This window comes from Lutra lutra, chromosome 11 (genome assembly GCF_902655055.1).
Source record: "Lutra lutra chromosome 11, mLutLut1.2, whole genome shotgun sequence".
NCBI classification, from domain to species: Eukaryota; Metazoa; Chordata; class Mammalia; order Carnivora; family Mustelidae; genus Lutra; species Lutra lutra.
Window position 1 is genome coordinate 3,507,156 of NC_062288.1, and position 14,682 is coordinate 3,521,837.

General features: G+C 49.2%; 1 protein-coding gene across 1 annotated transcript in view; it reads left to right on the forward strand.

The window, feature by feature from the left end:
- The window catches only part of ABCA13 (ATP binding cassette subfamily A member 13), a 340,662-nt gene that overhangs the window by 303,369 nt on the left and 22,611 nt on the right, over window positions 1-14,682 (forward strand). The window contains exons 57-59 of the mRNA XM_047695838.1: window positions 2,111-2,261; window positions 7,126-7,260; window positions 9,260-9,363. Coding sequence (XP_047551794.1) covers window positions 2,111-2,261; window positions 7,126-7,260; window positions 9,260-9,363 — 390 coding nt within the window. The remainder of the gene's footprint in view (window positions 1-2,110; window positions 2,262-7,125; window positions 7,261-9,259; window positions 9,364-14,682) is intronic.

The following is a 14,682-nucleotide window of genomic DNA, read 5'->3' on the forward strand; positions in this document are numbered from 1 at the left end:
TTTGTGACTTTCTTACAAAACAAACCGTGACCTTCCGATATCACGCAGCCGCCCTGCTCCTGGGTATTCGTACAGATGATCTGAGAACTTCCATGCACAACCGGCCCACCCTCCCTGTAGACTAATGCTCGCGGCAGCGTTATCATCAAATTACAGCAGTGAAATTGTCAAAATTCAGTAGATGAATGAATAAATGCACCGGGGTGTGTCTGAAGAATGGAATATTATTCACCAGTGAGGAACAACTAACAAGCTATGAGAGGACACGGAGGAACCTTAAATGCGTTTCACTAACAGAAGAAGGCTCTCCGAAGACCTGTGTGCTGCATGATTCTAGTTCTGTGACTTTCTGGAAAACGCGAAGATACTCGGGCAGTACAAAGACCAGCGGTTGCCGCGGAGGGGAGGGCGGGGTGCGCGGGGTAGAGCACAGAGGATCTCTAAGGCAATGGAGAGTTCTCTGCGACACTGTTGATACGGGGAGTCGTGAGTGGGACAGAGCAGACAGAAATGCACAAAACCCAGGGTGAGCTCGAATGTCAAGGAAGGACCTTAGTGAGTAAGTCTCACACTGGGTTCATGCATTGAAACAAAAGCACCAGAGCAAAGCGGGAGGGTCATGATGGGGGGGGGGCGGATTCTGGGTGAGAGGTGAGGCAGGGTGTGGGAACTTCGAGCACTTTCTGTGCAGCTTTCCTGTAGACCGAGGCTGCTCTAACAGCCAGAACTCTATTCATTACCAAGACGATTACCCCCTCTTCCTTTTTTTAAATCTTGTTTCTCCCCCTCCTCCTTTTTAAAATTTTTATTTATTTATTTATTTATTTAGTCTTATTTTCCCCCTCTTCCTTCTTTATGTGATTCTTCTCTCTTGTGCCTCATGGTCACGGAATGAAAAAACGCGGTAGACTTCCAGGTGCGGGGCGGAGTTATCGGAACTGGTCCCTTCGTTAATGCGGGGACTGCTGTAACACGCGGACTTCTGTTTTATAAAATGGCAGTGGTGCTTTAAAATAAAAAATAACGGCTGTGTGCCTGTCTACCATAAAAGGAAAGAGACATGCGGAGTGACAGAAGCCACTCGCAGAAGTCGTACCCTACGTTGTTCAGTTTCTGCAAACTGCCCAGAATAGACCAATCCACAGACACAAAAGCCGATGGGTGGTTGCCAGAGGCTGGGGGACGGTGACCAGTTTCTGGACCCCACTTTTGTGGGGTCAAAAGTGTCACGGACCTGGATGATGGTGATGGGGGCCCAAGATCCTGAATGCCCTTTGTACTGCTGACTTTTATACCTTATGATTGCTAAAATGATAAATTGTATATGATGTATATTTTAGCACCATGGAAAATAAAAGTTGGAATACAAAAAAGAAAACAAAACAAAAAACTAATGGAGTAAAATTTTTCCAGAGGCAGTGGTTCAAAACAAAGCCTGACACTTGTACAGGCGATCCTTGAACAGCTAGGGTCTGATGGTTTTGGGATCCCGTAGATGGAGATGCTTGCTTTTCAGTAAATCCAGGACTGTGAATGTATTTTCTCTTCCTCATGATTTTCTTAGCAGCCTTTTCTTTTCTCTAGTTTATTTTATTTATTTATTTTAAGATTTCATTTATTTATTTGAGAGAGAAAGTGAGCACGAGTTGGGGGAGGGACTGAGGGAGAAGCAGATTCCCCACTGAGCAGGGAGCCTGACACAGGGCTCGATCCCGGGACCCTGAGATCATGACCTGAGCCGAAGGCAGAGGCTTCACTGGCTGAGCCCCCCAGGTGCCCCAGTTCACTTTATTTTAAGGATACAGCATATACTACCTATAACATACAAAATATGTGCTTGTAATCGATAACACTTTCTGCCAATATAGGTTGTCAGTAGTTTGGTTTTGGGGAGTCACAATTTATACGTGGATTTTCTCTAGCCTGGCGGTCAGCGCCCCCAGCTCCCTGTGTTGTTCAAGGGTCAGATGCTTAACCAAGATGCCCCTGCGTATGTTTTTCTTTAACATAAGAACCAATGGTGAACTTCGCATGGATGAGCTGGGTTGAAGAAATGGGTGTTGTCTGGAGAGCCGGATTTTCTGGGCTGTACTGCTGTTTCTCTTTGCAGAGAGGTCGTGGATCTGGCTTCAGCGGCTGCTGCCGGCGTTCGCATTGGCTACTGTCCTCAGCAGGATGCCCTGGACGAGCTCCTCACCGGCTGGGAACACCTTCAGTATTACTGCTGCCTCCGGGGGATTCCCAAGCCGAGCATCCCTCATGTAAGACTCCCTGGACTGTTCCAGAAGAGGGTCCCGCTAAGGAACGCTTGGTCAACTCCTCCAGTCCCAACAGAGCTCTCTGACCCCTTGGGAAGGAACCAGGATAAACCACATAATGTACCTGAAAGATGTTTCCAATCTGATTACACGGAAGGAAACACAGTAACGGTGTTAATGTGGCATTTAATCCTGTATTTAAAATAGATGTGAGAGGGGAAGTGGCTTGGGGTTAAAGCTAACATTGTTTGCAACTTTGTTTCCTCTCCAAGCTCGTTTTGCATTTACTGGCTGTTAGTTTTATTTAGGAGCGAACATCCTAGACCCTCCCTGTGGCTTTCAGGGAAGGGTTCAGGCTGCCTGTGGAATGGGGTGGGTTGTTGGAAGGATTTCCCGGTGAGTGGGCTGACACCTGCCCGCCTGGCTCCTTCCCCGGGTGGCCTCTGGAGGATGGAGAGGTGGCAGAAACTGCAGACTGCCCCCCTCCTCTGTCTCTGTGGGGCTGGGGGTGGACAGAGTCATGAAAAAGCCAGAGGCAGCTGCCGTCCGCCTGCTATGAGTGGGGGTCAGCCAAGCAGAGCTGACAGCCTTGACCGACAGCTCAGAGGAAGTGCCAAGGGCTAGCCACTGGAAGGGCAGGTGCTGGGGGCACGGCTTTACCTTTTCTGCCCCTTGTAGAGATTCTGGAATGCTCTTTGCATTTCTGGATTCTGAACAAGGAACAGAAAGAGTGGCTTATGTGGTGCATTTTCGATGAGATTCTGCAGGAAAGGGAGCGTCCCAGAATTCACGGGAGACAAAACTAACAGCCTCACCTTCACTGGCCCATGAAAATTCATTCCATGTGCTGGTGTGTAATGTTTCTTCAGCCTTCGTTTCTTATTGCTGCTCTGTAACTTAAGCACAAGTAACCCTCCTCGTCCTCGGAGGGCCCCACTTCCTTCCCCGACCTCCCCTCTTCATCAAGCCAAGACAACTGTCCGCCTCTAGAGGTCTGCTCATCGTGGTGAAGCAGCCATTGAAACCCAGGACTGATCAGGAGCTCTGTCTTCAAAAGGTGTTTATTTCTGTCAGCTCCCCCGGCTCGTTTCTGATGAAAGAGGCAGATGCTTGGCGTCCACCCTCCGCTGGCCCCTTCGCCGGCCCCTGGGGGAAATGCACACGCGGAGAAGTTCTGCTTAATAGAGTAGGGCTTGCGCACTCCGCCATCGGGGCGATCACCTCCTGATTCTTGGCGCGCTCACCGGCTCATTTCTCGGAACTCCTCCGTGAAGGAACGTTGTTTTATTTTCCTGGTGCCAGATTCGGAGCCGGCCTTGCCTCTTGCTCGGAGCCGCAACCATTCTGCAGAAGGAACTGCTACGTGCCGGGAGCCTTCTGAATGGCCACATGTGTGTCCCCAGGTGGGGTAGCTCCCTTCCCTTTTAGGGAAATAGAGTGCAGGCGTGTCTGTTCACGTGCTTATCACTGGCTGCCCAGAAGGCATTATGACAAACTTAACAGGAAAAAATCCTTTTGGCCAACATTTCAGTATTTGCTCTGGGCTAGATGCTATTCTAAGTATTTTACAGAACCACAAGAGGCTGATACGATGCTCATTCCCTACTTGGCCAGTGGGGAAGCTGAGACACAGGGCAGTTGGGAAAACTACCTAAGCCCCGGGGTCAGAAGGTGGCGGGGTTTCCTTAGAGATCCGGGTAGCTGTTCTTGATGAAGACAGAATCTGGATGTGAGCTGCTCCTTGAGTACTGTTCAATTTCTTGTGCCCCGAGGGTCTTGGTCTTCCTCTCTGTGCCCCTTTGGTGGCTACGGGAGTAGAAGCTATGTGGAGTTGTCTTGTGGCCCCTGGGCCCGGGGGTCCTATTCCACATCTTCCTCAGGGCTGCAGCTGTCCCAGCTGAGCCCCACACCCGAGTTCTGCCAGGACTTGGAGCCGGGGTCTTTTCCTGGCTTATCTTCTGCTCACCCCCGTTCTCTCCTCCAGCTGACCTCTGCCTCTACTCACCTGGGCAGCCCCAGTTGTGTCCTCCATGGTTCTAGAGGAAGCTCCCCCTTGTTCCAGCAGGTAGCCCCTCCTGACAGCCCCTCTGCACCCCTCTCTCCCTTCCTCCTTCCCTCCCTCCCTCAGCACCCAGGCTTCTCTGCGTCCCAGGGTCCCAGCTTATGCACAGCCCAGTCTCTGGTATTTTGCATGTAGTTTTCTTCCTCCTCAGAGCCACACACCACCACCACCACCCTGCCCCGGCCCCGAGCCCTCTGAAGGCCCATTTAGGTGGGAAAGAGAGGCTGTGTTCATTTGGCTTGGATTCAGGCTTGGCAGGCTGATATAATGGTTTTCAATTTTCCCCCGTTGTCCACACTAGATAGTTTTGTGGTGTCCATATTTGAGCTTGAATTCAGTGAACCTGATTTTTTTTGTTTTTCTGAAGTTACATCAAGTTATACCAAAATGATTCAGAAGGCAGGGGTGGCATGGTCTGTGATGCTGGAGAAATGGGTAGAGTTATTTAAGGGTTTGTGTCATACTGGAATCACCGACCCACCGTGCTGCTGGGGATGAGGACTGGGGTTTCTATAGGATGGTCTTGCTGGGATAGAAGAAGCCATTCTGCCCCTGTGTTCACCTGCCAGGGAGAACCCCCCCTCTTCCCACTCCCCACCCCATGTCTCACTACCTCCTGCTTTCTCCACAGACACGCCTCTTACCCTGCAAGTTTCTTCGGTTCACAGACGGTTTTGCTAGAAGGAGCTCGAAGTGATGGCAAGAGGAATGGGGGGCAGGAGGAAAATCAGGGGAGGGGGCTGGAAGAAAGGCTTTCTGTTTTAAATCCTGGGCCCCCTTTATCCTTCTCATTTTAATCTTTAATCTCCTGGGGAGCTTGGACATGGCTCTCAGCATGGTGTGGCCAGAATTTGGCTTTGTAAGCAAACTAATGCATGTGTGGACCTCTGGGAGGGTTATACTGTTTCAGACGAGGCTTACAGAAGTCCTACTAAGCGTGGGTCATGATTACGTAGGGTGGATGGAAGGAGGAGTGAATCCTAAACTCTTGCCTTGAGTGTAGAAAGACTGGGAATTTTATGGGAGAAAAACACCCAATAGCAGAGAGAGGTTCCTTAAGCGGAACACAGTTGGGGGTCGGCATGGTGTTTTGCCAACCATTGCTAGGGCCACACGTTTGCTGTAATCTTGACAGGAGTCCCAAGTGCAGAAATGCAGCAGAAAGAGCTTATCAGGCTGTTTTCTGTGATTTTCTGAAAATAGCGACTTTTAGGAAGCGTGAGATTGAACCAATGCATTTGTTTCTATGTGTTCTGGACCCTTCCCTATGGCCGTCCAACCCGGGATGGGTAGGCTGCCACACTGACTTTTTTTTTTTTTAATTAAATATTTTATTCATTTATTTGAGAGAGAGAGCACAAGCAGGGAGGAAAGCAGAGGGAGAAGTGGGCTCCCCGCTGAGCCAGGAGCCCAAGGTGGGCTCCATCCCAGGACCCCGAGATCATGACCTGAGTTTAAGGCAGACCCTTAAACGACTGAACCCTTCTGGGCACCTAACATTGACCTTTTGTGGAATTGGGAAAACATAACCTATGAACATCAGCAGTCATAGTTTGGCGAGTTTATTCTAAAGTTTTCTGTGTCCCCTTGACTTACACTCTCTGATATCTAGGCCTGTCCTCAAGATTCTTAATTCTTCTGTGTTATTTTGAGGAGGTACGAAAAACGCTTTGAGTGCTTCTGTCGGGGGTTTTTCTTGGGAGGCCTAGATATCATGCTAGTATTTCCCGACATTCTTGGTATGTCATCATGGCCATTATTATTAGGATTATCCCAACTGGTATGCATTTATCCAAAAAATCATGAACATGAGTCCCTGTATCTTATTTAAATATATATTTTATTCAGTTATTTTACTTTAAATTTTCTTCTGTTTATCTTAGATTTTCTTCGTTACTCAGGACACAGAGCCTTCCCCACCTCTCCTAAATCTGAATTAAGACACGATCACAGCCAGTTTGATCATATGATGATGTCTAAACCAACCCACAAAACAGAACCGCAGCAATGCCTCTGTGGTCATGAGAGTCACGTAGAACGCTTTTGTCAAAGTTTTAAGTTGTGTCTGTCACTCAGTGTCAGCCCCCGAGGAAGCTACACCGCGCCGGCACGGAAAGCAGACGAGATGCGGGGTGGCGGGAATTGTGGTGGGCGCTGGAGCGGAAGGACTGTGTGGACACTTGCTGCCTGCTGGGGAGAGGGAGAGGGGACAGGGACGAGGACAGGAGTGGGGTCCCGGGGTGTATGAAGGAGGGCAGGTGGAGGTGGAGCGGGGAGAGGAGGAGAGGGGGCCCGACGTGCTGTGTGTGCTCAAGGTAGAAACCCCTGTCCTGTGGGGTGATGCACAGTCACCGTCCTCCTGGCTTCGTGCCGCAGGTCCCAGCAGTGGCCGGTGAGAAATGCTCCGTCTTTGCTCCCCATCTCCCTGAGTGCCCATCTCTGGCAGCAGCTCCGTGGTAGAAAGGGAGCATTTTTGGCCTGGGGGAAATTAAAAGCTCTCTTCTCCGTTCTCTGCTCTCTGAAGCCCCGTCCTGCCCTCCCACTCCCTGGCTGCTTCCCTTACTTCCTCCTCGGTCTCGGGCCCCCATGTGGCTGTGCGTCTGGGCCCTGGCTGAACGGGGCTCCAGCGCTGAGTGGCCCTGAGTCCCCACCTGCTCATCCTCTGCCAGTCTGGGGGAGGGAAGGGAGTGTGCGTGCGGGGTGGGCACGGGCAACAAGAGGGAGGAGGGCACGCAGGGCCAAGCACACGGGTCTGGGGGCCCTCGCAGCATGGCAATGCATTCAAGGTCAGCACCTGTCTTGCAGGTAGCCAGGGGCCTTGTGAGGCGTCTACACTTGGAGGCCCACGTGGACAAACTGGTGGCCACCTACAGCGGGGGAACCAAGCGGAAGCTCTCTACAGCCTTGGCCCTGCTGGGCAAACCTGACCTGCTGCTGCTGGTGAGTAGCGGACAGATCTGTGGTCTCTGGGCGTCTTCAACTAGGATGCCTCTCCCGGGAGGACATTCACATCTGCAGTGTGGGTTCTCCAAACAAATGAACATTTTGCCCTAAGACAACGTTTCCCAAACTGAGAGTCTCTGTTATCAATTTCATTGAGGATGCAGTGAAAATTTACCATTAACAGCAGTATTGTAGAATCACACCAGAACCCGAGTACAATCCGAAAACCAGTGTGCACTTGACATCTAGCGTGTCACTTTTGAGTCTTTTCTATGTACAGGTAAGTGATTGTCACAGCGGCTGTGACATGAGTCCGTGGGGAGTCCTGTCAGTGGGTGTCAGGTGTAGGACAGATATGGCAGGGAGAGTGGGTCGTTTGGCAGGCAGGGGGGTGTGAACCAGCGGCGTTGAGACGAGACTGTCCGTAGTCTGTCTGGCAATTGGAGTGAATCCAGTTCAGCCCGATGAAAGCATGAACCGGTGATGGGGCGTCAAGAAACAGAGCCAATGGTCTTGCATTTCCAAAGGAGCTCAAAGTCCTATCCTGCAAACAATACAAAATAGGCACGATTTGGGTGCCATAGACAGGATACGAGTCCTTGGAGGGCATCCCACGGCTTCCCACGTGCATGAAGTCAGAGGGGCTGCAAAACGTGTGGGAAACAAATTCCTTTCTTCTTTCTGTTCTCGTCCATTCAATGGAAACTGTTTTAAAGGGGACTCAAGAGGCCTGTGTTGGAAGAGGGGCCTCTCATTATCTAGTGGGGTGTCTTCTGAACTCGCAGGTGATTTTCCTTATTTGCTCTAAGTGTGTTTCTTTGCACGGCCCCAAGTCAAGGACAGCTGCAGCATGCCATCTTCTGACATCCGGGAGTGAACACAAACACTTGTCCCGTTCTGCAGGTTGTAAACTAGGTTTTCCGTACGAGAGGAGGCTGACATCAAAGGGCTCATGGGGCATGGTGTCTGTTACCTTCTGCAGAACTTTCCACAGGCTCAGTCTCACCCAGCATGTGTCCCGAATCAGGACAGAGACACCGACCAGGAGTGCATCCCCCGTCTGCTTCCTCCAGCCTTACTCTCCGCTCCCTTGGTGGCCCTAGACTTGGGCTTAGAGGTCAGACTTGAGTCAGCTGCCAGGGTCCAGGTTCTGCTTCTAGAAGCACCTCCCTGCACACATGCGGCCTGGCTTATAGAACACACGTTTCCTCCTCCTTGTCATCGGCAAGTGGCCGGGATACACTCCTGTGTATTGGGGAAGCTGAAAGCAGGCCAGGGAATGATGCCCATGGCACATGGTGACCATGGTGAAGGGGACTTGTTTGGAGCATTTTGTTCAAGACATGCCTTGCAGGACCTTCCACATTCTCCCCCGAGGAAGGACAAATGGCTCCCGCGTCTGACACCGGCGTGGGGTCAGGAAAATGCAGAGCTCCCCATCAGCTTTCTTGCCGAGCAGTGCGTGACCACCACTATTTGCTTGCTCTTCTAACTACACACGTATGTCATCCAGTTTGCAGAAAAGTGCAGGTGTGTGTTTTCCTGCGCGGTGCCATTTTTTGGGTCCACTTTCCATCTGTTTTTCTTTTGGAGAAGCTGATGACCCTAAGCTCTTAAGAAAAATGTGTTTAGTCCTCCCTGACTGCACAAAGCCCAGAAATGCATCACACGGTCCAGAACCGTTTCTCTCAAAAGTGGCTCCGTAAGTGCTCTGGTGTTTACTGAAGGGGAAGGCTCCGGGTTCCAAGAGAGCCCACGCTACCCGGTGGTGCTCCTTGAGGAGGCTTCCTCTTGCCTGTCTTTCTTTGGAAGTTCTGTGGAGGTGGACAGTGCAACAAGGGGGGCCGGTCTCTCAGACCACCAGCTGTTGTGAAGCCGTGCTCCCCACAGAACCAGCGTGGGGTTGCCCCCCGCCCCCCACCGGGCCCGGCCTCATGCAGCCTGTGTGTCCCAGTGTGCACCTGCAACAGCCACCGTCGTGTGCTCTCTCCTTCAGGACGAGCCCAGCTCTGGGATGGATCCCTGCTCCAAGCGGCACCTGTGGGATACAATACTGCAAGAGGCCCGGGGAGGCTGTGCGGTGGTGCTGACCTCCCACAGGTGAGCCCCTGACCTCACAGCCAGTCTGGGGGCCAGGCTGGGGGCACTGGCAAGAGCCATGGCGTGGCTGGGGTCAGGCCCATGCGGCCCCTGTGCTCCTGTGTCCAGACAGCCCTGCTGCCATGGGGACGTGGCCGGGAGCCCCCCGCACAGGTTAGGACCCTGAAGTGGAGATGGGTCAGGCAACAGAACCGAGGCCACATAGGCAGCAAGTGGCCTAGAGCTAGAGTCTGAGCCCAGCGGTCTGTCACAGGCACACACTTGCCCGTCTGTCATTCCTGCGGGGCTGGATTCCTCCCCCAGTCCTCCTGATGTTAGGTGTCAGTGACTTTCTGCCCAACATCTTTTTTTTTTTTTAAAGGATTTATTTATTTTAGGGGCACCTGGAAAGCTCAGCAGGTTAAGCCTCTGCCTTCATCTCAGGTCATGATCTCAGCGTCCTGGGATTGAGCCCCGCCTGGGGCTCTCTGCTCAGCGGGAAGCCTGCTTCCCTCTCTCTCTGCCTGCCTCTCTGCCTCCTTATGATCTCTCTCTCTGTGTCAAATAAATTAAAGAAAAATCTTTAAAAAAAAGATTAATTTATTTTATTTAAGAGAGAGCACAAGCACATGGGCTGGGGGAGCGGCAGAGGGACAGAAGCCGACTCCCTGCTGGGCAAAGGATCCTGAGATCATGACCTGAGCCGAAGTCAGTCTCCCAACCGACTGAGCCACCCAGAGGCCCCAGAAGTGTGGTCTTTTGTATCTGACTTCTCTCCCTTGGTGTGTCCTTGAGGCTCATCTGTGTGGTGGTGTGTTTCAGCCATGGGCTGGTTTTCAGTGTGGAACGGTGCTCCCTGAGACCGTGTTTCATGCATTCTTCCCTAGTCCATGGCCCTTGGGACTGATTCTAGTATGAGGTGCTGTGAACGGTCTATGACTGTCTTTGTGTGGGGGTATCTTTTTATTTGTCTGGGATGGTTTTTAGGAGCCGAATTGCTGGATTGTGTGGTAAACTTGTGTTTAATCCTTTAAGCCAGAGTAGGGCTTTTGCTTTCTGACGTGGCTTCATCATTTCATGTTCCCAGGACCAAAGATGAAGTTCCTGGCTTCTGCAGACTCTTGTCAACACTGTCTTTCTGATTGCAGCCATCCTGGCAAAGTGTGATTTTAATGCACGTTGTCCAGATGAGTGGGTCGTCTCTGTCTTCTCAGCTGCATTGTTTCTTTTTTTTTTTTTTTTTTAAAGATTTTATTTATTTATTTGTCAGAGAGAGAGAGGGAGAGAGAGCGAGCACAGGCAGACAGAATGGCAGGCAGAGGCAGAGGGAGAAGCAGGCTCCCTGCTGAGCAAGGAGCCCGATGTGGGACTCGATCCCAGGACGCTGGGATCATGACCTGAGCCGAAGGCAGCTGCTTAACCAACTGAGCCACCCAGGCGTCCCAGCTGCATTGTTTCTTACAGGAAGCCAGCCAGTGCTAATTCTCATGTTGCCCAGAACATCATGGGTCATTTCTGCTTTTCAGCTCACAGGATTTCCCTTGGACTTTCACGTTTCACAGTTAAACTTCAGTGTGTCCAGAGGTGGATCTCTTTGATTATCCTACCTTGGGTTCATTGTGCTTCTTGAATGCATGGGTTAATGTTTTTCAGTAAATGTGGGGACATTTTGGCCGTTACTTACTCTAGTGTTTTTTTCTGGCTCTTTTTTTTTTTTTTTTTTGATGCATTGGGACTTTCTGTGTATATATGATGGTGTCCCATGGATCTATGGTTTTCTGTCCACTTCTTTTCAGCATTTTTTTCTCTTTCAGATTGAATAATCTTCATTGATCTCTCTTCAAGTTCACTGATGTTTTCTTCTGCTACTTTGCTCTTGGCCCAGTGATGAAACTTTCATTCCATTTATCATACTCTTCAACCAAAAAAATTCCATTTGGTCCCTTTTTTTATGTTTGTTTATTTTTGGAGAGAGAGAGAGAGCATGGGTGGGAGGGGCAGAGAGAGGGGGAGAGAACTCTCAAGCAGACCTCCCACTGAGCACGGACCCCAGTGCAAGGCTCGATCTCATGAACTGGAGACCATGACCTGAGCTGAAACCAACAGTCGGAAGCCCAACTGGCTGAGCCACCTAGGTGTCCCATTTGGTCCTTAAAAAAAAAAAAAATTCCAATCTACCTCAGAACCTCTATTTATTGATCATTATTGTCATTAAAAAAAAAATCTTGAAACATTGTTTCCTTTAGTGCTTTGAACATACATAGAATAGCTTTACTGAAGATTCTTTTCTACTAACCATAGCATTTAGGGACACTTGGGAACAGTTTCTGCTGACTGTTTTCCCTAAGGATAGGTAGCAGTTTCTGGTTTCTTCTGCAGGTTTTAATTTTTTGTCAAAAGCTGGATGTTTCACAATGCTTAATAAACCGTAGTATCTCTGGTTTGATTTCTCCTCACGCCCCAAAGTTGCTGTTATTGCCAGTTTTTTTCGTTTTCGTTTTGTTTTGTTTTGTTTCTGGTTTGTTCCTTATCTGTGTCTGTGTGTTAGTGTTTCTTTGCCAGGGATGCGTCTATGAGATCTCTCTCCCCTGCAGCGAGTAACTCCCGATGCCTGCCTTCAGTTTGTGTTTTAAATTTTGGGCTCGTGTTTTAAAGCCCGGGTTCCTTGGAGCCACACTGATGGTACACAGGCAGAGGCAGCCCTCAGCCATCTCAAGGCACCAAAGATTCTGTCCTCTGCCAACGGATCTGTGTGTGCACAGGGGAGAATATTCCAAGCCCAGGCCTCTTGTCGATAGCCCAGCTTTGCTTTCTCCTGGGTTCTGCTGTTCTCTGGGCTGTGCATGTGGGTGGCCCCTGGATTCATGTGCAGCTTGCAGTTGGCGTGGCCCCGCTATGACCTCTCCTACGTGTACATGCAGCCCCAGTGAGCTATATCCATACAATATTAGCCAAGTGGAGCCCACCTTGGGCCAGATTTCAGAGCTATTGCCCCTTCCTGTTTGCCGGACTCCACAGAACTCACTTACACTGACAATGTCACTGGGTAACAAGCATTTCCCAGTGGTCCACACTGAGAGCCAATACTCTGCTAATCCTCAAGGTCTGCCCTGCCTGCTAGCAGGTGCATGTTTGTGAAGCTAATCCCGGATTACCTGTCTTCTTACCCTCATTCATCCATTTGTCACCTGTGTTCCTCAGATGGTTGCATGCCTTCGGTCAACTTCCAGAATTCTGAAATGGGTGTTTGGGTTCATTTGGTCCAGCTTTATAGCTGTTTCTGGGGGAGAGGCTTGTCAATTTTTTTACTTGGCCACAGCCAAAAGCCCTCCTCCAGCTTTTTTGTCTTGGTTCTGTTTCTCTTCGGAAAATAAAATTTTACATCGAAGTAAATTGGGTACAACCTCTACCTGATACTATATACTCATTTTGGCTGAAAACCATCTTTTGTCTGTGCCAAGTCCAGAAACTCTGCTCATTATGTTGGCATTTGGTAAGTCCTCACGTTCACAGGTAGGTTCTAGGATTGGATAAACTGGTGTCACATTAAAAATGCCTCTTAAATTCCGTAGAGCAAGTAATTATTGCCAACAGTTCTCAGAAAGACCACACGTCACTGTAATTTCTGTTTTATGTCCTCCTGTTCATACGGCTTCACGTTAATGATGTATCTTCATTTCTATAAATCTGTCCATTTTCATGCAATACAAAGGTCTAAATGACTCACGATTAATGAAGAGTAGGGCAGCTGGTGATTGATTCTGTGATTCTAAAACAGCTGTCTTCAGCTGAAAAGTTTCCAAATCACACAGTTTCCTCTTAATTTAGAGTTCTTGTCTCTGTTTCTCTTTTTTTTTTAATTCCTTACCTAGAGGACCATGGTAGAAACATGAGGTGGGAAGAGGAATTAAAATGAGTCCATCCACGGCACCCTGGGTGGCTAGGTTGGTCAAGCATCTGACTCTTGATTTCGGCTCAGGTCATGAGCTCAGGGTGGTAGGATCAAGCCTGGCGTCAGGCTCCATGCTCAGCCTGGAGTCTGCTAGTCCCTCTCCCTCTGCCCTTTCCCCTGCTCTCTTTCTCTCTCGAATAAATAAAATCTTTAAAAAAAAAAAAAAAGAGAGAGTCTATCCAAGAATGACCAGGAGTGTTTTTTGCTTGCCCATCAAACCCTGACTTATACATTCCATTATAAACCCTTAAATCTTTGTGCCTGCCCCCTTCCCCCACCTCCTGCCCTGACCAGAGTTCTGTTCCAGTCGGCTTAGCCATCCTGAGGAAATACAGTGTTCATTTTCTGAGTAAATGGTCAGAGATTGCTTTCATTGATGTTGAACCCCTAGCATTGTATATGCTGACTGATGCTGAAAATCACCAAAATCCCACAGTCTCTTCCCCCTAAGCTGAGATGCTCTGATTTCCCACCTGTTGTTTGGACCTTATCTGTCTGACCACTAATGACAGTTCACTTGAAACTACCAAGTCATTCCTCCAACGTCTGTTCTTACGTGGATCTCCACTCATCTGAACTAATACCGACATGGCTTCCTGTTCTGCCCATTTAATTACAGCACGTACTACACGCTCATAAAAATGGAATTAGATTGTTTTAAATTGGGATTAAAGAAACCAAGAAAGACATGTTTGCATAGAAAGATAGATAAAGCGCATGTAGAATGTGGATAGAATATATTCCGCAGACTTCATGTTAAGCCACTATAACAAAGACCCCAAGTCACAGTGGCTCAGAGTAGACCTGTGTTCCTTCTCCCCATTGACAATTCATGTCGGTGGGTTGTGCTGGAGTCCAAGGTCGTCCAAGGACTCAGGGTCTTGCCACCATGCCACTTGGTCACCTGTAAATTTGTCCTCATCTTCACGGTTGAAATCAGCTTTCTAAATCCCCTCATGGAAAGTGGAAAGAACCAATATCCAGGACAAGTGGCTTGTCTTATTTTGACACGACCCAGAAATCATACTTCACATTGATGTCCGCCTCTAGCTGCACAGAAGGCTGAACCAGTATAGCCTTGATCTGAACATGCCATGACCTCATGAGCAGACTGCTTAATGTCTACTTCCTAACAGTAAAAACAATACATGTCTCCCATAGGTGGCTTGGATGGTGCAGTGATGTATAAGAAGGGAAGACATTCCACCATTAACCTTTAAAAGTGTCATCCCAATCATACCTTTTTGCGTTTTTCCTTCCCAGTTTTTTTTTTTCCACATACAGGTACAATATTCCTGACATGCTTTGTCATTTTATCATTACTATATCATTACTTTTTCCCTGTGCAATTAATTGAGTGTAGAAAAGCTCATTTTACTGGCTGATTA